The 22,744-nt window shown below is 41.9% G+C and overlaps 1 protein-coding gene across 1 annotated transcript; it reads left to right on the top strand.

The window, feature by feature from the left end:
* The first annotated feature begins 656 nt into the window (after positions 1–656).
* LOC141740551 (uncharacterized) lies at positions 657–22,442 on the top strand. Its single transcript, XM_074579376.1, has 7 exons — positions 657–665; positions 971–1,177; positions 3,265–3,501; positions 5,461–5,550; positions 6,226–6,306; positions 8,070–8,165; positions 21,475–22,442. Exons 1-7 carry the CDS (start codon positions 657–659, stop codon positions 21,625–21,627), a joined length of 873 nt encoding a protein of 290 aa, XP_074435477.1. The 3' UTR covers positions 21,628–22,442.
* Positions 22,443–22,744: the final 302 nt, after the last annotated feature.

Below are 22,744 nucleotides of genomic sequence, written 5' to 3'. Positions count from 1 at the left end.
GTGTGTGTGAGAATGTCACCATTTTGCATTAAAAAGGGAAAAACCAGACACTTAAAGAATTGTTAAATCTGAGTCAAATATCTATTTAAACAATGTGAAAGTTACTGTGTGCTGCTGATTACCCCACTGTAAGCTTCTTGATAATTTTTTTTCGTTAGTGTGTGTTCTCCATCTCTTTGCCTTGTTGGAGCATGTGCATTAATGTATCTATTGATATACTGTCAGGCTGCTTTCTGTGGTTCAATTTGTATCACTTTAATGAAATTTAAAGACAAGTTTAAAATAAAGCTTAAAGGGAAGATAAAGATTACTATGAAAAATAACTTCGGAGTAATTAAGGTATATAGGCAACCTTGACACAACTTGTACATGAAGAAGAGAGACGGGTTTTTGCATGTAAGTAAGTAATGGGCGTTTTGGGAAAACTGGGCTATAATTACTTTGGAAGTAAGCAAACATGAAATATCAATTTAGTATTGTACCTTTTATTGGGACAATTCAGTAATGAGTACTGGAAAAGGGGGAGGTGACTCGACAGGTTTTGTAACCCAGGACATGAGAAGAAATGGTCACTAAAGGTCTAAGTGCTCTTGTTTGTTTCTTTAATAGTATAACATTATTGAAGACTGTTGTTGATCATTTAATTCTTCGTTACAATGCTGAAGGTGGGTTTGTTTCCACGCTGGTGTAAGTCCCTGAAGGCTTCCACTATTTTCAGCAGCCTTTGCTTGCTCTTTGCGTCACCAGTATTGCCCATTAACTGGTGCAGTGTCTCTCTGGGACTAAAGGTACTTCTCGAGGTAAAAAGAGGAAACCCAGTATTTATGAGATACTAAAATACCTTGCAGAACTTGCCAGACAATTTCTGCACTTACATACTTCTATCACTTTCTTATTCATTGCCTTTTTTTTCTTTCTTTCTTTCTTCTTTTTTTTTTTTTTTTTTTTTTTTGTGTCATCTTCCTCTCAGGACTCTATTAAGTGGCTTCCCAAGTCTCCTAAACTGCACGGTGGCCACAACTGGAGCTCCCAGGGCTCTCGCTGGGCCTCCTTGAAAGGAAAGGAAAGTTTTCGTGGTGGTAACCTGTACAAATTCAGCTCTGCCAATGGAAAATGGAGGGAAGGAAGGATCAGTCCTGAGCAAGAAGCGGAGGAACTGGAGGATCCTGACGAGGATGTAGGTAGTTTCCTTGAAGTCAGGAGGGACAACGTTGAGTTTCTGTCCAGAAACTACAACCCGCTCACAGTGCTATGCGGCCGAGCACTTTGGGTTAGCGGGAGGCTGCACTGCCTGTGGTTTCGTGTCCTTGCTTGTGCAGAGGGTTCAGAATCATCCTCAATGTTTTATTCCTTTGCTTTGCTTGCAATTAAATAATCCATCCAGCCCCCAAGAGTACGGTGCAACTTGCAGTTTAAGACAAGTAACCTGAGCAATGATGAGGTATACGCATTTTTTTGTTTTACTCCTACTTTTATCCCCGGTTACCAGCATCCCTCCATCTCTTTCAGGTAAGCAGGTTGTTAGCGGCGCTTTTGGAGCTCAGTGTCTCCCAAGGAGTGGATGGTAGAAAAGTGAGGTTGCAGTACTACTCCACTCCATGTTTAGTGTTCTGGGCAGTGGTCTTCCGGAGGGATGATGTCTGGGAAACCCTGGATGCTGTGGTTTCTCTAACCTGCGCCCAGGTCACCTGTGACTGTCTTCTGGGTCACAGCCTGGGAAGAGGAGGTTGTGATTGCACTCTCACAGCCTTTCCCTTTCAGGGCATTGCTCACCAGTCTTTCCTCCAGATGTTTGCTGGGAGTTGTGGGAGGAACTGGAGCTCCTGCTCCTCTGCCAGGACCTCCGCTCCCTTCCTAGCCCCCAACAGCTGCTGGTTTGCCCCCTCCTTTGGCCCCTGCTCCCAGACCTTGCTCCTGGCCTTTCTCCCTGGCACCCCGGCACTGCAGCATCACTGATGGGTCCGGCTTAGTCAGCCTGGCACTGTTAAAGAGAAATCTCCCGCAAGAGTGAAAAAGATAATGAAATTGTTATGTGAATGAAAGCTAAGCAAATTCCCTTTTAATTTTAAGTGAAAATAGGAAGCAGTTGTGCCTTGCCTGCTCTCCCCAGGGTTGGTGATGCTTCTTTTCATCCCAACTGAATACAGATTGTGGGAAAGCTCCAATATAGATTGAAAAATGAAGTGTCCAGCGGGGTTTCTGTACAGCTGTTCATGGTAATGCCACTGCCTTTTATTTCTGATATTAAACTTGCAAGCTTAGGAAGACATTTATTTTCAAAGGTGTTGACCTTTGTTTGCTGCATCATTTTACTGCCAGCAGAAGATACAAGGATTATGGTAACACGAAGATCTGATTCAACCTTACTCAGCAAATTAAGGAGAAAAAAATCAGCTAAATATAAATAAAGCATCAATAAAATGTGAACAGAATTTGGAGGTCTTGTCTGAATTTCAGTTAACCACCTTGTTAAGCAAAACTGATAAGTGGAAAATTTCATTGTGTCTTGCAGTCAAACTTGTCTGAAGCTTGTTTGGTCAACCTGTTTTAATTGTCTATTTCTCTTTTCAAGCCCTTGTGGTTTAGCGAAGCATAGGGTGACGTTGTCAGTTCCTCGCCACATCCCAGGACAGCTACAGCCTAGAGCCAGGAGTCATGGCATTCTTTGGGATGCCTCACCTCTGAGACTCCACTTCCAGTGGACCCCTAAATCACTAGATTGTTAGTAAGTTTGCAGGTCCCCCACTCGCTGCCGTTTGCAGCTAAATAATGTCAATCCAATGACTCTTTTCACTAAGACTTTTAAACAGAATCTTCTTAGAGCCACAGATGCGAGGCAGGGGCTTGCCTTTGCTCTCATACCTGTGCTCCCAAATATAGAAGGTGAGCAGGAGACTGCCCAAAATAGTTGCATTCCTATGCTCCATCCTTTTCATAGGGCATCATGGAATTTAGTTGGGTATGTATGGGTTATATGTACTTGGCTGGGCCAAAGGACGTAGAGCAAAGCTGTATGAATCCCTGTCCTCTCCCTGTTCCTGTAATTTCCACTCCCATGTTGAAGGAAACCAGCCCAGTGGTAAAAGAAAGATGTTTCTGTATATTTGCTTTGAAGTTGCAGTTTTTTCTTCAGTGAAGCAAATCCTAATGCACAGCAATGTGAGAGAGAGGAGCAAATCCGACTTACCACGGGTAGTGTCTGGGTATCAGATAGGTGTTATCCTTGCTGTCACTGTGTTTACCTTTTTTATCTTTAACCCCCAGGAACCTATTTCCAAGTTTTCTGGCAGCCTTTTTGATACCGACAATAGCATGAGAGATCAAAGAAATGCACGAACGGCTCTCCAAGAAAAGCACAAGTCAGCAACGAAAGGGAAGACCCTTCCAGGGACTAGCACTAAGGCGCAGCCGCCTGTCTCAGCAGCTGGCAGCTTCCCCAGTGAGAGCGGCCAGTTCCCGGAAGAATCGGGAGCGGTGGATGCACCGCAGCCCCCGCTGAAGGTATTGAACCGCTGCGTAGGCTGGGCTTGCTGATGGGGGGTCCGCGTCTCCGCAGGGAAGTTCGTGTGTCCATGGGGAAGTCCACCTTGTGTGCGAGGCAGTTTATAAAAGATATAAAGAAGGGCGAACGTTGCATGGTAGATGTCATGAGAATTACCGTTCACAGAGTGTGAGCTGAGGTTTGTCCTTGCTTCTACTGGCTTACATGGAAGAAGAGTTTTCCATTAAAAAAAAAACCAAACCAAAACCATTCAATGCCATCTCATTTTGTATATCCAGCTTTGGACTCTTGTAAGGTCAAGTCAAGGGTGTGCACGGGTGGCCACTCAGCTAAGTCTTCACTCAGTCCATGGTTTAGGAGCAGTGGCATGGCTTTACCCTCATGGTGTGAGAAAGCCTTCGTCCCGTGAAAAGGGATGGGAATGTTTGGATGAAAATTTATCAGTTGGGGGTGCAAGATTTGGGCTGAAGTTTATGGAGAAAGCTATGCTCTGAATTCAATAGGTGTATCCCATCTTAGCATGCTTCGGAGCACGTGAGGAGGAAACGTGCCTTATGGGCTGGCTCCCAGGGGTGGCCCAGTCGAGATCACACCTCCGCTGACTGCCCATGGGGCGGGAGGGAGGGGGCTTTGGGGGAAACAGCCATGGCTCATCTGCCGTGCTCTGGCAATAGCGGAGATGCAGAATCGTGCTGCATCCCCGGGGTCACGGGATGCGGTGCCAGGAAAGGCGGCTCGCCCAGCGTGGCACCCGCGCTGGGACCTGTCACCAAAGCACTGCTGGCAATCACGGGCTTGTGAAGTGTCCAGCATGCGGGTAATGCTAAGTCTAAGCTGCGTTTAGCAGGGTGGCTTTCGTTTGGCTGTTAGGGTATTTTCATGCCTTTTCAGGAATTAGGAGTTTCAGATGAGTATGTTATACGCGCAAGACTAACTGCATACGTTTGTTAAATTTTGTAACGCAGCTGTGTTGAAATATTCTTAATTGTGAAATATACCAAGTTATTCAAGCCTGAACTGTCTTAAAGATATGAAGCAAATCAGTGAAAATAAGAGCATTTTGCAAATGTGATCAGGTGAAATGCAATTTGCGTTCAGATTCAGCTACACTATGCAAAGTGTTCCTTAAATTTAATGTGATTGTTGTTTTAGCAATTAGCAAATTATTATTTACTACTGAGCATATTATATATTAAGTAAAAAAACCCCATCAATTAGGGGGAATAATTCTTAAATGTAAACTGTCTTTGGAGCTTGAAACTTATTTTGTTTGGCCTTGGTTGTGCATTATGTAAATTCAATAAATTATGTAAGATACCGAGCAGTTGTGCTAAATTTTGCTGGTAGAAGCAGGAGGAGAATAGACCAGATAGATTACAATTTGTGCTGCTTTTTTAAAAGCTTTCTCGACCCTTTTAAGTCAATGGTTAGAGTGCCGTCAAATCTTTTGACGGAGTAACACATTCACACAGAAAGCCTGTTTAAAGAAAAGAAAATTACTGTAGTAGTGCTCAAATTCAGTTATCCGCCCTCAAAAGAGTTGAGAGTAATCAAATCAGACTGTAGAGGAGGTTCCAAAGCACAGGTTTTTCACAAACTTATAAAAAAATAATTACTTTTCACTCCTCCTGTCTACTGGCGTCGTTGCCATCATGAATACTCGGTAAATTGCTGGGTATTATGAAACAACTGATTTGGTCAGCAGCCTTATAAACAGCCTTATATGGTTTTGGCATGACTCTAAAACTTGGAGAAACGACGCATTCTTGGTGTTATGAAAGAGCAAAGACTAGCCTTGCATGTGCCAGTGTTGAAGCGTTGTACCGTTTTAATCTGGGCTGAGCTCTATAGGGGCAAATCTACTGTTCAGAGTGGAAGGTAGATTTTCATTGCTCGTGTAATTAATAGGCAATGTTTTTGATTAATCAGGCCACTTATCCCTTATAATTCTTTTCCAGATAACCATTACTGTGTGCAGTCAAATGGGGAGTCTTGGTATTAGCATTGCTGGTGGAAAGGGCTCATCTCCATGTAAAGACAATGATGAGGTGCATTTCATTACTCAAAATTTATCTAGTAATTGTTAGATAGAGACTAATAAGCAGATCTTTGAAGTTATTGTGTTTTGTTATTTTCTTTCTGAGGTTGTCCTCTATGTTACATCACTGTCTTTGTAATAAAGCTAACAAGGGGAAACATGGGTAACATTTCCCAAAGTAGAAGCCAGCAGTAGATTTTGATGGGGGAGCTCCTGGAGGGATGATTTTGGAGAAAAAACCTGAGGTAAACCAATTGTTTTCCAAAAACAGCCTGATGGCTGAAACACTGTTGGCTAGTTTCCACTTTCTACCTTAATTTGGGGTCACTCCCTTGGCAATCCACATGCCTCTCCCATCCCATTTGCTCATTCCCAGGAGCTAACTTGATTTGAGAGAAGTATTTCTCACATCTTCTCACTTAATTATCATTTAAATAAATCTTTGTTTCCCAGTCCGTCCCCCATGGCACAGTGTAAACAGTTAATGACTTTTGTTCATTGTTGTATGTGTCAGCCATGGAGGCTTCTTTTTTCTTTCTAATGTGCTAAGACACTTAGTTTTTATTTTCATAGAGGCAGCAGAACAACAAGTCTTGGAAATTAATTGCTTCCTGTTTGCTTTTTACATCTAAGAACAATGGAAGAAACTGTGTCAGGTCTGAAACCTGTCCTTTTGTGTTACCAGGGGATCCTGATTTCACGGCTGCCGAAAGACGGTCCAGCAGACTTGGCTGGGGTACAAGCAGCAGGAGACAGAGTGGCAGAGGTAGATGTGTGCTTTGTCAATGTAGAGCATGTTCTCTTGTAAATTAGCCTTAAATCAAATCACCCAGAGTAGGGCAATTAGAGATCTAGACCTAGGCTTGCCTTAGCTTTTTAGCTACTTCCCAAACTACATGATCAAGAAATTATAATGACATTAAATTGCTGTAGTCCTTCTTATTATATTCTGGTTTTCAGATCTTTGTGTTCAAAGCGCTTAACAAAATATTACTCACTTAAATGGCTGATTCCTGAAGGAAAATAATGGTCTTAGTAAGCATTATGGAGCAAAAATGCAGTTGTACTTGGTCCAAGAAGCTTTCTTATGACACTGTATTAGATTTACCAGATGAGTTCATTGCAGTTGTTACACAAAAATACAAACTAGATGAGCTTGTTTCTCCACGGTAGTTTTTTGGTTGGGAGAGAACAGCTCACAGTAGCTCCCCTGGTGGAGGCTTACAGTGCCAAGTGCCAAGGGATAAATGTGGCGCTCGGGATGCTCCACCTCAAGCCTCGTCTTTCCTAGCAGAAGCCACTCTCTTGAGCTTCTGAGGTTCCCAAGAGCAGTGGTGATCACGTACAGCTTTGTGATATATATTTTTGACCTACTGTTAGGTTTCCACCTGCTGAGAAAGGCAGAATGGGAGGAGAGCCTCTACAAAATTACTTTGAGGTGAAACCGGTCCATAAATTTTTTCAGCTCTTGTTCTCTTAAACTGTTATTTATACTTGCTTAAATAAATAGTTTTTTACTCCAGCACACTCCTTGTTGAATTAAGGTAGGATAGAGCAAGCAATATTGTATGTCTATTAAGTTGCCAGGAATAAGGATACAACCTATATCAGCCAAAGACAAATTAACGATAAATTAATCTACTAATTTTGTAAAGCTATGCTATAGGCTTATTAATAGAGGACTGTGCTCCACAATCCACACGTGGAAGTTAGCTTAACATTTTTAAAAAGGTTAATTACAGATAATTATCTGTATCATTTTACCTTTTTTCTTTTATGAAAGGGTTATCCGTATCTAATTTTTGTCTTTTAACAGATGTGAGAGAATTTAAATAATTCTTTACATATTTCACATTATGAGATCATCAGGGAAAAAAGAATCAGGATTTTTAGTTGCAGTACCGTTAACTTCTGAACAGAATTTCTGGTAAAGTCAGTATCTTAAAAATCAATCACTTTGCTCAGGTTCCTCCATGAAGCTATAAATCATTCTTATTTTGGGGGCTATTTGAAATATACTGTCTACTAATGTCTGTTCATTTAATGAATACTGAAACAAGTTAAAGACAGAAAAAATTTCTGTTCCATACTGTTCTGTTCCGCTGCTGTTATCCTACAAATAGTTATGATTTCTCTGTCTCCCACAAGATGGCAGAATCATTCATGTATTTAAAGAACATAGAAAAAAAAAATTCTGCTTTTTGTATGTGTGGGAGATGAGAAGGAATTGATGCATTCAGGTGTGCTATAGGACTCCTAATGTTTTGACCACAGGACTAATCTGTGTACAAATAACCAGCATTTTTCTCTTGTTACAACTTCTTATTCTTGAACTTACCATTTCAACAGTTCGCATATACAGTGTGTTTGTCAAAACCAGCAAGAATTGCAATTTTATTTCCTTTCGTTGTCCAGCCACGTATAACGATAGGGCCAGGCGTTTGTATACTAACCTGAGAGGGAGGGAATTGCTCTTCTCAAACAGCATTCAGAATAAAAATATGTATTTCTGCTGCTTTGTTTTTAAAGGCATCCGTCATTTCAGAACCCGATGCCCTTGATGCTGGTCCTACTGAAGCTTCATCCAAGGGCAGCCCCTTCCCGGCAGTAAATCACGTCATAACAGTAAGTCAGATGTCCCCCGTGAGTAACAAACCATGCTTAGCTACGTCCTCTGTGTTGTCTGTCGTTAGTGCTAGTAAGGATGGTAAAGACCGGCACAAAACTTGTGAGTAGCTGTGTAAAAGGAGAAGACGTACCAAAGATCAGTGACCCCACCATGTGTTTACTTGGCTGTCACTGCAGCTGGGACGTGGATTCTGGAAGAGCTCAGCTCCTGGATAAGCACCAGTGTAGCAGTCCAGAGCTTTTGAAACGTTCGGTTTGGGGACTTTAAGGGTGGCGTCCATTCCCTCCAGCTGGAGTATTTATTCTGTTGTCTGGACTCCCTCTCGAGCTAATGGAAAGAACAGCATCTCCAGGGTGCCTCTTTTAGGAGGAAGAGATTGAGCTGCTACCTGGAGGTGACCATTTTTATCTTTTGACTGGAGGGGGAACTTGCATGACAGGCTGAGACTGCATGCCCATATTTTATGTGACTGATGTCAGACAAGATTAAGCCTACCACACATCACACGAGGAAATGGCTGAGCCCACAGGGTGCCTTTTAGAAATCAGATCCACTTTTGTGAACTTCTGTAAAAAAATTCAACTCTCTGAAGACCTACCGCAATCACGGTCATCTGCCTGCACACCTGAAATTATGGCTTTGCTCAGAAGATACAATAAGATCAGGGTATCTGACTGATCAAGGCCAAAAAGCATCCTACTTGTATTAAGCCTGAAGTACCAGGAAGCAACAAATGTTTCTCCTGCAGCAAATGCCAGAGGAATGCTTTGATTCCTCTTCTTCCAGCCTTTTTTATAGTCTTCCAGGAATACCACTCGCAAGCCAGCTAGTGGCAAAGTTCATCTACTATATAAAAGCCTATAATCAAAGATCACATTCAATTTTTATTAACCATTCACATTTTTTTTTAATAATGTGATTTGTTAGTTGACTGAAAAATAAGCAAATAGACCATGGAAACCTAGTTTCCTCTCATTTCCTATGTGGATTACTATTTAAGAAGGGTTGGGCTTAAGCTGCAGCTTTTGTCTATGAGATGGATGAATAAAGGTTTTCTCTTCTATTCAGTTGCTTAAGGAAACTTATTTTAAGGCCTCTGGTCTCCAGCATCACCTTGTGAAACATTTAGACCAGTTTTATTTTCCAGCTGAAAATGCCTCCATTGATTTTTTTTTTTTTTTTTTTTTTTTTTTTTTTTTTTTTGTCCAGCTCTACTTGGTGGCTGTTTTTTACGGTGTTAACCCACATTGCAGGAAACACAAGGCTTCCTGTTGGAGGAGCCACTGTTAAAAGTGTTGATTCACACATTGCTAGTGGCCTGGATCTGTTGCAGTACTATCTGACTTTTAGTATTTTCGGCCAAAAAGAGTAAATTACTATTTTTTATGTTGTATGCCTCTTGGAAAAATAATGCTTGCCTCTAAAGAAGTTCTTCAGCTGCAAGGAGGGGAGGAGGCAGATTAGTCCAAGCACGGTGCACAGAGAGAGTCAAGTGGCTGAATATGTTCCAGGTGTCAAAAGTAGCTAATGTGCAAGTTCTTTTGTGGAGAAGCATTTGTATTTCTGTTGTGGGTTTTTTTGTTTTTGTGGTTTTGTGTTTGGTTTTGGTTTGGTTTTTTTTTTTTTGAATCAAAATCTTTGTGCTGTAGCAAATTGTGTATGCTATTGCCTTTAACCCAGAGCAACATTTGTCAGTCTTCAGGATTATTGGCTTTTGAGGAGTATCCTGCTGGCCGGGGAACTGGTCAGTATCTTGTCTACTCTCTTGCTGGGTTTACTCTGGTGAAGTTCCTCTTATTCCTCAGTAACTATCTAATCTGAAAAACATGTACAGCTTGGCATCTTATGGAGGATATGCTTTGCAAGTTGAGATAAGCAGATGGCAGTAGGACCTTAATACGGAACCTTCTTTGCTAGGAATCTAGAAAGGTTCATTTCCTTCATATTGCTGATGAGGTTTCAAGAGTTGAGTGCATCTACATCAAGGGAGGGAAGGAGAGAAGCATGGTGTCAAAGCAGCCAAAGGCTCCTATTCTTCCTGCAAAAGCTGCGTTATGTGTTGGATGGTGCACGTCCTCCTTCTCCCTCTCTTCCATGTCATTGCTGCTTCCCGCCCTGCAGCAGACTCTGTCTTCATCTATTTATTTCTCTTGAATTTTTGTAAACATCCTCTTTGCATATACTATCTGTGATAATATTTGTCTCTTACTTGCTAGCCATAGCCCTCTAGCCATGTCTTGCCGTCGCCCATCCCGTCTCCGAGCCTGGTGCTCTGACATTACAAAGGCTGATGACGCTGCCAGATTCAGGTTTTCTCTCTGTTCTCCATGGACCCGGTTGCTTTAACTTCTTCTAAAAGGCTCATTTGAATTGTTAACTCATCCAGCCAAACTCAATTTCAAACCCTTTGTGCCAGCTTTAAGATTTCATGGCAGTGTGAATGACCAGTAATTAATTGGACAAACAATTAGAAGTTCTTTCACTCTGAGTCATTGTTTTGCAAAGAAAAATGAGCATTGCCCTTGGTTTTAATGATGATTGAGTATTTCATTGAAATGTAGAGGCCCCAGAACTTTGATTACAATTAGATCCTTCTTTATTTACTGTATTTTATAGACTTGTCTCAATTATGCCAATCACACCTCAAAAATATGGAATCTGCTTATTTTAATTTTTTTAATACATATAGATCAAAATAAAAATATTTTAATTGAACTGAAACCAAGTCTTTGAATTTTAAAATGGTAACCTTAAAACGAGGGTATCTGTGTAAAGATGTGCATCAAAATATAACAGATTAGAGCCGCAACTGATGTGGCTTTCTACATGCAGGCTGTGTGTAAAATACTGCATGTCTAACTATGAGGGGAAAGAAAACCAGGAATACAAACATTGCCAGTAGTGCTCCATGCTGACTTTAACAGAAGGAACTTTAACTTGGATTCTGGAGGCTCTGTTTCCAGTTCTCTCTGTTTTCTGTCTTCTGTCCTCTGCTCCTTGTTTCCTACTCATCCTCTCAAATGCAGAACCAGCTCTGCACATTCCTTCTCCGTCAAAAATATTTTTGTTCAAGCTCTGACTGAAATTCCCAATGGATTTTGTCTGACTGAAAGGAGAGTGTTGTCAGGTTTCAGCATTTCCGATCACTTCATGACGTGCATCATTGTGTTGTCTTCTTTGATCCATTTTTGGGGCTACCGACATCATAAGGCTAGTAGCTACTTTCTAATTAATATCAGCTCTCTTAAATATTTTAATCTAGTATTTCACTTTAATTCTTGCCATATTATTTTATTTAATTGTATGCCTTTTCCCTGGGAATTTCCTCAATTAGTTTTTTTTCATATAGTTTATCAGGTATACAAGTGTCACTTGTATCAAGGGTATTCAAGGAAGTTTGAAGTAAGGCTTATCAATTAAAAGTGATTGTGTACAAGAAACTTAGAAGTGTCGGAAAAATCTGAAGAACTTTTTCAAGCTAAAAAAGCCAGATGTTTTGGTGGCTTTCTTAAAAATGCAGAGATACCAAATGTTCCTAAATATGGTAAGAGAACAGAAAACTTCAGTGTGCTAGAACCTGTGATGTACATCAAAGTGAAATGCTCCTGTGCCTGCAGAAAGTGAATATACCGTGTGCCCACGATGCGTAGGTTGCTCGTTTTCTGCCTTTCTCCCACATTGTTTAGATGCAGGTCATGAGAAACCTTACATGGATGAGCAGATCTATCTTCTTCATTTCTAGCTGATATAGAATTTCCAGGAAAAAGTCTTGGTGCACTTACACCAGTTAAAAATCTTCAGAAATCGAAGTAGCAAACATTTTCTTCCTTCATCTGAGCAGGTTAGTTCTAGCCATATCAGAAAATCGTAATCATATAACTTAAACATAATAAAACTTATTTCATGTTTCTTAGTCATTGTCTTACTTTTTTTAATTTTTCTTTTAATTTTAAAAGCGAAACCAGTAGAATGCTCAGGTCAGAAAAGCACTATAAAAGACGACAACTGAAGTGGGGTTCAGAGTGTCCCTGTCATCATCAAAGACAGATTTCTTCTGAAACTCATTTCAAACAACGAAGACCTTGCTCACTGTGTTTGATTGACCTGTTCCCATAACGCCGTATGACCCAATATTTCAGTCTTCAAGGTTGTTTGTTTGGTTTTGGTTTTGTTTTTGTTTTTAATAAAGAACTGCTTTATCTCTTCTCCAAAACATTTTCGTGATTCTTAATCTTGTCAGGTAAGGTTATCATTTTTTTATTCTGAGGAGGTAAGTTGGTTTCAGAAGTCAGGAGCCTGGCTCCTCCCTGCCTTGCATCTAGTGCAGGTTTACACGCTTGTGAAGAAGCCCCTGCGCAGCCTTGTTGGCTTTGCTAACCCTGTCCTCATCCTGTGAGCTTCAGCCCAGTGTGAGCACCCGTCTGCCATGATTCTCCTTCTCCATTTCATCTGCTGCCTTGGTTCCACTTTTATCTAAGTAACTGAGTGCTTCAGAGTCAGGATGAAAGACAAAAGGTGTGTGGTATAGGCACTGTATTTATCTCCCTAGTGTAGTGGTTAGCGAACTTATTTTGTGAATTTGGGGTTAAGTTCCTACTCCAAACAAATGCTTCTGTTTGCACAGCCTGTCTTTGATCCTCTCTTCCTTTTAAGTAGTTTTCTCATAGGACTCAGTCAGAATTAACTCACTTCCAACTTTAAAATCTTGGATGTTGCAGAGCTTGTAATTAACAATGCTAATAGGAAAAACCTTTACAAAATAAAAGTTATTCATTGATCTTTTCAAGATACCATATTCAAATACCTTGAAGCTAAAGAAAAAAAAATCTACAAAGTAAACCCACTGTACGGTAGACCATGTAAGCACTGCAAACAATATAAGCAAAAAGAGACAGGTAGACTTAGCAGGGCACCTGGAATCATGCTGTAGGACACAGCATGCTATTTGAGAATAAAAGAGGATAAATATTTGAACAACCACAGTGATACAAGTGATCGGCATCATCTCCCCTTGTGAAAGGTGTCTTCGTGGAGTGTGGGAATCCGTCAGGGGCGAGGCTGTTCAGGAATGACCGCTGCATTTCACAGGAGTGAGGAGCTTTCTTCAAAATCAAAGGATTGGTAACTTGGGCCACGGGTAGCATAGCTTATGGGGCAGTACCTTTTAATTTTCTTCAATCTTTTTATAACATCAGGCCATAAATGTTTATACAGAAAGCACTCAAATGAAAATCTGTGTATCAGGTCCCAGTGTCAAGAAAGTCATTATCCAATGGTACATTAGGAAATGAAAGAAGTGGAGCAAGGACCGTTTCCGTAAGCAGCCTGAAGCATATAAAAGCCTTTTGTGTCCAAGATGCAATGGAAATTGTCTTTCATTTTTGTCTGTTGCAAAATGCAATGGTGAGTTTGACTGACATCCACCTCCTTTGCCTTGTGCATGTCCCTCGGGAGGCACTGAGCTGCCCAATAGGAAGGACAGAAAGGAGCTTCACTCTACATGCAATATGCCCAGATGGTATATATACTGCACACTAGGAGACAGATAAAACTTTCAGGGTGTTCTCTTGCTATCCCAATAACAAGTGGAGAAAATACCCAGTTGTAAACCTGGCCTCTAAAAGATACCAATCTCCAGAAAATGCCCACAGAGGAAATTGTGGGAGAAAGCACCTGTAACAGCTCATCTGGTGCATTGATCCTGCAGTAAATCACGCTGAGCTGAATTAGATTTCAGAGCAGATCACCAGGCACAGTGTGGGAAGAGCAACAAGCTCGGGCAAGAGGGACGGGCTGGTGGGGTAGCCCCCCGCTCAGAGCCCCCACCAGGCTGATGCAAGCACAACTGAGGCAGCGCGTTCAAAAATACGGTGCCAAAAGTCAGGCACAAGTCATTGTCAGTGCTCGAGAGCAGCGTGGCTGCTCCAGACATAAGGATGAACCGAATTATGTGCTCCCCTCTGCCAACCCGGAGCAGCAACAGGTGCTGTCCCAGAGGCCGCCCTGCTTTCCTTGTGCAGAGGTCTTCTGCTGCCCTGCGTAACGAGGTGCTTCCGCAGTGCCTGTGGATGGATTTGTCTTCCCCATGATGCAGAAGAGGTTTATAGCGCTCTCTCCATCTGACTTGACAACTTCTGGAGTTTAACTGCAGGCCTTGAAAGAGGTGAAATAGCTCTGTAACACACGGGGGAAAGCGATGCAACCAGGGATTTCCAAGACCTGGAGCGCTGAGGGCGCTCCATGAAACACGTGCCAGTGAAAACGTTCCTGATAACAACGCTACATGACAAGAAGCTTTGTTGAATGCCTGGACGGGTTTGCAAATTTGTAGGGTTTCGTACGTGCGGCCCTGTGCTAGGTGGTCTTTGTGGTGCCCCCTCGCCCCCTGCCCCAGCCGCCTTCCCCACCGCACCCTGGCTGCCCAGACCACTTCTGCCTGGCAGTGAGATTGCTTACGGGCAGTAAATTCACAAGGAACTAATTAGATCTCTTTCTCCCTCTCTGACTTGTATGTCCTTGTATGTTTTCTCTTGGGGAGAAAGCTGCTTTTATCCATTGTCTCTATCTTCAGGAGCAAAGCATCACATTGCTTTAATTAAAAAAAGCCACCAGATGCCAGTTTTCTCTGAACCGTGCAGCAGTTGATCAGCCCGTTCTCTGCGGTTCTTGGTGGATACATTTTGGCATCTTCTTTTTAAAACCATTATTTAAAAATCCAGCTGTGTTACATTTTTTAGGTGCGACTAAATGCCCTTCTTCATTCCAAATTTGATTTAGGCAGTTTCTTTTATGAACACAGTCATTATCAAGTGCAACCTTTTGCATCTAGCAAAGGCGTGTTTTCAAAGTTTAGCGAGAAGCCTGAATTTCTTATTGTTCAAGTTTAAAATACTATTGTCATCACCAGCGATGACAAAAAAGGTAAAATTAAGTTTGAAAGCAGAAAATGATTCATGAGGTTTATGCAAACCCCTACAAATGCTCTCAGCTTGGTAGATTATTTTTTTTCCCCTCTTTCCACCGGCTGAAGCGTACCAGCCTTAGCACTGCTGTCAGTGAAGATCAGCTGTTAAGTCAAATTTCAAAAATATGTAGTATTTAGACATACGGAGTTGATCTAGGCAGGATTCCCTATTAGAGGTGTTTTCTAGCTGAGGAATATTTTCTTTAAAGAGTGATCTGTTCGAACTAGGGTTAAAAGTATGTCTGGTTTTCTTCCAAAAGGTCAAAATCCAAATCCTTTTCCTCTGCTCCTATTCTTTCAAACTTGGGCTTTTCATGTGTCGTGTCGTCTTCTGATTCGTAGCCTCTCTCCCCGGCGGCTGGCCATGCTCTCAGCCTTGCTCTCAGCCATGCTTTGCCCTGTCGTTGCTGGTTACGCCTTTCCTGTGAAGTTTGGGCTTTAGCCGTGACTCTTGCCTTGAGAGCTTTCTTCTTCTGCTAAGATTGGAGTATGGACCTGTGAGAGGGGAGGTCAGGGGAAAAGGAAGGCTTATGAAGGGGAAAAAAGATGATGGGGTTTGTTCTATTTGGGTTTGGTTTTGAAAAGGTTATAAAAAGCCATAATAAACTGACAGTTCTGTAACCTTTTGGACAAACCTTTTTATTAGAAGTGGAAAAGGAAAGCATATGTGTACAACTGGAAGTTAAAAATTATTGCACATTAACGTGATGGCAGGACATCTCATTTATCATGCTTTAAGAAGACGCTTTTGACTGAAGTGTCATAGCTAGTTGTGATTTTTTTTCCTATCCTGTTTCAATATGAAAGAATTTTTGCAGCCAACACTGCAGCTGAACTGCCCCAGGTTATTTAGACTGGTTTGTTTTACTGCTTGTTGCAGTGGACTATGAGTCCCACGTCTTTGCTTCAGCTGAAGGACTCCAACATTCAAGGGAGGGTGGTAATTCCGCTAAATAAGAGTATCTGAAATAATTTGATTTTTAGCTATGCCTGATTTAAACAAAAAATCACAAAGTGACTCTTTATAGTTTCCGAAGTCTTAATGTTTTTGTTGAAAAAGCATAAGAAAGATGCAAACAAGGTAGTGAAATTCCCGTAGTGAACACACTGGTTTTAGAATCATAGAATGTGTTGGGTTGGAAGGGACCTTTAAAGGTCATCTAGTCCAACCCCCCTGCAGTGAGCAGGGACACCTTCAACTAGATCAGGTTGCTCAGAGCCTCATCAAGGCTGGCCTTGCATGTCTCCAGGGATGGGGCCTCCACCGCTTCTCTGGGCAACCTGTTCCAGTGTCTCACCACCCTCATTGTAAAGAACTTCTCCCTAATGTCTAATCTAAACCTACCCTGCTCTAGTTTAAAACCATTGCCCCTCACCCTATCACTACATGCCCTTGCAAACAGCCCCTCCCCAGCTTTCTTGTAGGCCCCCTTCAGGTACTGGAAAGCTGCTATAAGGTGTCCCTGGAGCCTTCTCTTCTCCAGGCTGAACAACCCCAGCTCTCTCAGCCTGTCTTCATAGGAGAGGTGCTCCAGCCCTCGGATCATCTTTATGGCCCTCCTCTGAACCTGCTCCAACAGGTCCATGTCCTTCTTGTGCTGAGGGCTCCAGAGCTGGACACAGTACTCCAGGTGGGGTCTCACCAGAGCAGAGTAGAGGGACAGAATCCCCTCTCTGGATCTGCTGGCCTCGCTTCTTTTGATGCAGCCCAGGATGTGATTGGCCTTCTGGGCTGCAAGCACACATCGTTGGTTCATGTCCAGCTTTTCATCCACCAGTATCCCCAAGTCCTTTTCCACAGGGCTGCTCTCTATCACGTCATCCCCCAGCCTGTATTGATAACGAGGATTGTCCTGACCCAAGTGCAGGACCTTGCACTTGGCCTTGTTGCAGTTCATAAGGTTTGCTCGGGCCCACCTCTCTAGGGCTCACCTCTCTTTTGGTACGCTCAGGCCCACCTCTCTTCTGCTCACCTCTCACCTGTCCTTTGTGACGTTTACTTTTTAGGCACTGAAAATATAATTTCAGGGGAAAAAAGGAAAATAGTAATCTGCTCCAAATGATTAATCATACATTTTTCTGAAAAGGTATTCTACATTTTTTAATGGTTTGGGTTTGGCTGGTACTTCAGGTATTATTTCAATAATGAACGCATGATGATGGAAGGTGAGTAGGAAGACTTTGTGATTTCAACAGAAATATTTTAAACAAGTTCAGGCACTATTCAGTAAAACAGCGGAATAATGCAGGGTCCTGGATAATCTGTCCTCCTACACCAGGATCAGCTTCTTCTGAAGAGTTACTGGTAGAAGATGGTAATTCCACACCTTCTCACATGCCTTAGGCAAGCAATTTGAACTCAGCTGCCCATGCTGGAAAGCTTTTCCTTGTTTCTGTCCTAAATGTCTCTGTCTTGCCCTGCCTGTGATGGACAGTGGAAATAGTTTGCTTCCTCTTTGTTGTGACATTTTTTTGCACATGAAGTCTGTTTTCCTGTCTTCCCTCAGTCATGATGCACCAGGAAATGTATGTTCAAATATGAATACTAAAGAAAAGCTCCAAGAGCAAAGCTTGCCTATTAATAGGGTGAAGCTGCAGTCAATGAAGATAAGCACGTAAACCTGAAAGCAAGGGTAAAATTCCCCTGGGATTCTGTGAAGAGAAGCACTGGGTTTGAGAAAGGGATTAAACAGAAGATAATACAAGTTTAGAGTTGTGGAATTTTGTTACTTTGTTGGTTTTTTTTTAAAAAAAAACCAAAACTGGAAGAGGAAAGGAAGCTGATAAAGCTTAGACTGTGATTTTCCTGGGGGCAGGGTGAATGTGAAGGCAGTGATGGAGGGTGCTGGCTTCCCGGGGGCTAGGTAGGTAGGTGAAGATGGAAAGGCTGCTATGGTTAGAACTATCATGTGTATTTCTTATGTCCATTTTGTGTTGTTTTTTTTTTTACAGGAGATTAATTGATAACTTTTGATGCTAAGAGAGAGAAAGTAGACGCCCGAGTCTCTTTTTGCTGAATTAGGTTGTGGACAAATGCATAATCTGTTACTTAATTTGGTTTGCTTTCTATTTGCGCTTGTGTCGGTGGCACAATCCACAACCAAGAGTTGTGTTGTCGTTGGTACCTACAGTTCAACTGTGAGGAAATCAAGGCTCCTCCCCACCCTGTCGGGGAGGCAGGCATGGAGCAGGATGGTTTGCCACTGAGGAAGGAGCGATGGTGGGTTTGGGGACAGCAGGAGTGGGTCTGGGGACAGCAGCGGTATGGGTTCACATGGGGTGTCAGAGGGGGAGTGGGCAGGGAGATGTGCAGAAAGCAGAGGGACAGAGGACGTGTCTGTGCTTGGACCAGATAATTTGATTTGTTAGAGAAACTCAGCAGTGTATCTCTGAATCAGCATGGGTGGGTGTATGTGTGAGCTTTCACTTTCCTGGAGAGGATACGGCAGGGCTGCTGTGGGTCAGAGCTGAGCCCGCTCTCCTCTCGGGAGAGCAGGTTTCCAGCCTTGGCAGCGCTTCTGGGCCAAGAAGACGTTCACGTTCAGCCTCCGCTGTAGAAAGTTGGTCGGTCGTCTAGTGCCGGTTCCTATTTCTCTGCGGCAGCTTGAAAGATTAGATGAAAGGCTTCCCCCAACACCACTTATTTCATGGAGGCGGTTGATACACTTGCTGTGGAAATATTGGACCAGCGTGAACCACTGGGCAGGTGGTTGAATAACGGGGAGCCCAACCGGGGACGTTGGTAGGAGAGTGGCGGTGCCGGCAGGGAGGGGGTGTCCTCCAGAGGCTCCACCTCAGCTCAGGCGCTAGAGGTGTGCAGGCTTTCAGACCGTGGGCATAGGAGAACAAACAGGGTGTGTCATCAAGGAAATGAGATGAGTTTTCGGGAATGTTGTGAAAGCCTAACTACAGCTTGCAGCATGTTGAACAAACCGCGAGAGATGCAACAGAGTATTCGTGCTGGAATGAAGCATCCTGTGGGACTTGTTCCTCTGGCAATATTGTTACAATCTCAGATTTATGTTTCTTTCAGATGTAGGTAATTAATTAAAAAAGAATGACTGTTTTTTGGGGGATAATTAAAATAAACAATGGTCTCTAAAATAAGGAGTATTTCAGAGTGCCTAACAAAAAAAAAAAAAAAAAAAAGTCTCCAAAGGACCTTTGTGCCAAATCAAAACTCTGAGTGCGTATATTTAGGAGTGGTGGTGGAGTGGAACAATTCACAAGAACTTCATGTTATTAGTTTCAATTTTTAGGGTGATGCCTCACCAACAGCTAGATTATTTTTTTTCTGTGTCATTGATTGAATTTACTTTGTGATTGTAAGACCTACTCCCATCATAATATTGGAAAGATAATATGCAGGAATCAGGTTTCAGAAGTCACGAAATGTTTGAAGAAAAGCTTTATTAGAGAACCGTGTTTGATTCCTTGCAAGTGGGATCGCTGGGGAGTAGAAACCATGCTGATAAAGAGTATTTCAATAACTGACATTCAAAATGGCTAAGGGCTACTCTTCAAAAGGAAAAAGAAGCACTGGAAACTCTTCCTTCAGACTCGCTTATGCAGTACATGCCTGGTCTTGGGGAAATGTGCACACGTCGATTTTCAAGCGGAACCAGGACACAAAGAAAGCTCTTCCCTAAGCTTTGAACAGACAACTCAATGAAATGCAAAGCTTGGTCCTGGCTATTTCTGCAAGTGACTTCGGATAGGGCATAGAACTCTGCACCAGTTTTTGAGGTGGCACAATTTCAATACCTGACCCAGTACACCACCACACGCGCACAAAGGATGTGCATTTGCTGTAGCACAAAGCAGTTGTCTGCTGGCTATTGCTAAGAGAGCAACATCTTTCATCAATCAACAGAGCCAAGAGAAACACCCAGTGTGTGGAAAGCTTATAAATGCTGTCAGGTGTGCATGGCAGAAGCAAATCTTCCCGGCAGTTGTGAGCTTGGCCAATACTTCTGATTTATATAGCCTATTTAAAGCTTCCAGAAATGTGTCCTTAGTATAAGCAAAAGGAAAATAATAATAAAATAATATATAATTGGGCATTCAGGACACCACGGAGCATAACTAAATTTATACCTGGTTTTAAAATTGGTTTACGGCTATCATGGGTGAGACTCAACTCCGGACTGACACCTGCAATTTGGTATCTGCGTGGAGTGAGCCTCCTGTGAGCCAGGGGGGTGCCAGGGCCCCCATCGCCGGTGGGGTCAGAGCTAATGCAGTCGGTGGAGCCTGGGCAATAATTCATTTGACATCAGCGCAGACATCTACCAGCTGGCTAGCTGAATAGCCACGAATAGCGTCTATGTGCTTATGTCATCTCCTAGGTCAAATAATATGCAGTAAGGAAATAATCTATAACCAATTGAACTGTGTGGTGTCAATATTAAACATTCTTATAAAGTGAAGAAATGAACAAAGTAGCTAATAAATATGAAATACTGCCTTTCTTGAAATGTTTCAGACTGTTGGTAAGATGGACATTTTATTTATTACACATTATTGTATTACCTACTTGTTAGATACATCAGCTTACTGTTGTGTGTGTTTTCATTGCATGTTAAACTTTTTTGGAAAACTAGTAAAAAAGCAGGATGACTTTGTACATCAAAGTTAAATTTGTAATGATCCACTCATTGATACAAACCGTTACTGATACATTATTTGGCTATACATGAAGAACCTGACATTATTCTGTTTTCTCAGTTACAGCATTTAAATTAATTTTAAAGCATTACAATATGGTTCTCAAAGAACACAAAGTTCTTGGCCAAAAAATTGATATGAATCAGATCCATGTATGCATATTTATTAACTAATGAATTTACACATTGATATTTCGTCTTAATGTTTCCCTTAAATATATTTCGTCAGTAAAAAAGCCAAAATATGTAATTTTTCAAAGCTCAATAATGTATAGCCTTATGATCCTTAATTAATCCTTTATTGCTTTCAGGTGCATGAATTTAATGAATGGTGAAGTTAAATAACAGTAGATGTGTATTTTTCATATTTACTTGTCTTTATATTTTAAAGATCTTTTTGTCTTTTTTTTCTTTTTTCCCCATTAAAATATTTTTCTTATTTTTTTTTTTTAGTTAGCTAATGAAAGGAAAAGGCAATTTATCTCAGTTTTGCTTTAATTATCACTGCAATTTTTGGCATAGAACAGTTCGCCTGTCAGGAGGCCCTGTGGTGTTACATCTCTCGCATGTTTTTCTCATCACCTGCTTCCCCTGTACCTTTAAAATATCCCCTTGAAACACTTCCCTGCTCTCGATCTGACTCTTTTCTCTGCAATCTTTTGCATCTTGCTGAAGATACCTCGGATAATCCTCACGCGCCCTTCCACTTCCGACGAAGACACCGACCAGTTGCCCCCAGACCCAGATGACTTTGAGCCCGAGGAACCCGACAGCGCAGGCGGCCGTGCCTATTCGGACTGTCTGAACAGTGCTTTTTATCCTCCCTAATAAAGTACTTTTCTGGAAAGAGTTCGCCGGTGGTTTTCTTTCCCATTGTTCGATTACATTTAATGTAGTACTTGAACTGCTATGCCTTATTTGTAGGGAAAACCGTGACACGGAGGTTGGATTTGAGCTGGGGGAGCAGAACCCGCATTTGTATTTCTTTGCCTTGAACTTTCCTTCGGCCAGAACTCGTGCGCTTGAAACAAAATGCGCTGGGGGAGGTTATGTGAATGTCACCACGTGTTTCAATAGCCACTTGTAAGGGCGTCCTACAGCATCTAAATGCAACGGTGAAAAGAGCAGGTGATTTTTATTCAGAAGGTACTTTACCCTTTTGTAAACACGCTGAAAACAATGGTATAGTTTGTTGTTTGTTTTTTTTTTTTTTTTAAATCTTGTGTCCCTGTTTTGTCTATATAGCTCACCCTTTTGTCTGTCCCCAGGTTCCTTTGAATTGTCCCTTTTAATGTTGTTTTCTAGGAGAATAAAAAGTCCTTTTCTGTCTTTTAAATAGTGCTGTTTTTTTTCTCTGCAGAGAAACGTTATTTCCATTGGAATTCTGTATCTCATTCTAGCGTAATAAAGAACAGTTTCTCCAGGTATGTCAGTAATGCCAACGTAAACCAGATTTGAAGGGGACCTGTAAGTTACATCTTATTAGATCTAAATGCAGGAGGCGTCTTATACAACTGTGCACCCACGAGCGAACTGAGAAGCAATTTCTTATGCTTGAGGAACTGTCTGAGACCTTTTTATTTCTTCTCCTGACTTACATATAAGCAGACACCTTAAATTTGCCTTACTGCGATATACCAGTATTTCATGTGCATATATATGTGTGTGTGTGTATGAGGTAAGCATTTAAGAGCAAATATTCTTGTACAACAGTGTCCAATCCTTTAATTCTCTTCACCGCTATTCAGGTTTCTCGTGCATTTTGAGGTGCTTAAGAAGAACCTTTTGGGATTGATCTTTATTTGGGTTTCCACGGTGCTGCCTTAACCCGGAGGTGGGGTCTGGCCCTGCTAAACTGGGATGTCATGACTTTTTTTTTTCGTGTGCATTGATGCTTTTTATAATGTAAGTACAGTTTCTTTTCCTGTAAATATAATATAGCACA

The sequence above is a fragment of the Larus michahellis genome, chromosome 3, assembly GCF_964199755.1.
Source record: "Larus michahellis chromosome 3, bLarMic1.1, whole genome shotgun sequence".
NCBI lineage: Eukaryota > Metazoa > Chordata > Aves > Charadriiformes > Laridae > Larus > Larus michahellis.
Note: the sequence above shows the minus strand (reverse complement) of the source record. Positions and strands in the feature narration are given on the sequence as shown.

What these genes read in the sequence shown, in the direction of transcription:
- LOC141740551 (XM_074579376.1), top strand. An exon ending in CAGGAGACAGAGTGGCAGAG is followed by an intron (nt 6,307 to 8,069) that starts GTAGATGTGTGC and finishes TTGTTTTTAAAG; the next exon opens with GCATCCGTCATTTCAGAACC. An exon ending in CAGTAAATCACGTCATAACA is followed by an intron (nt 8,166 to 21,474) that starts GTAAGTCAGATG and finishes ATCTTGCTGAAG; the next exon opens with ATACCTCGGATAATCCTCAC.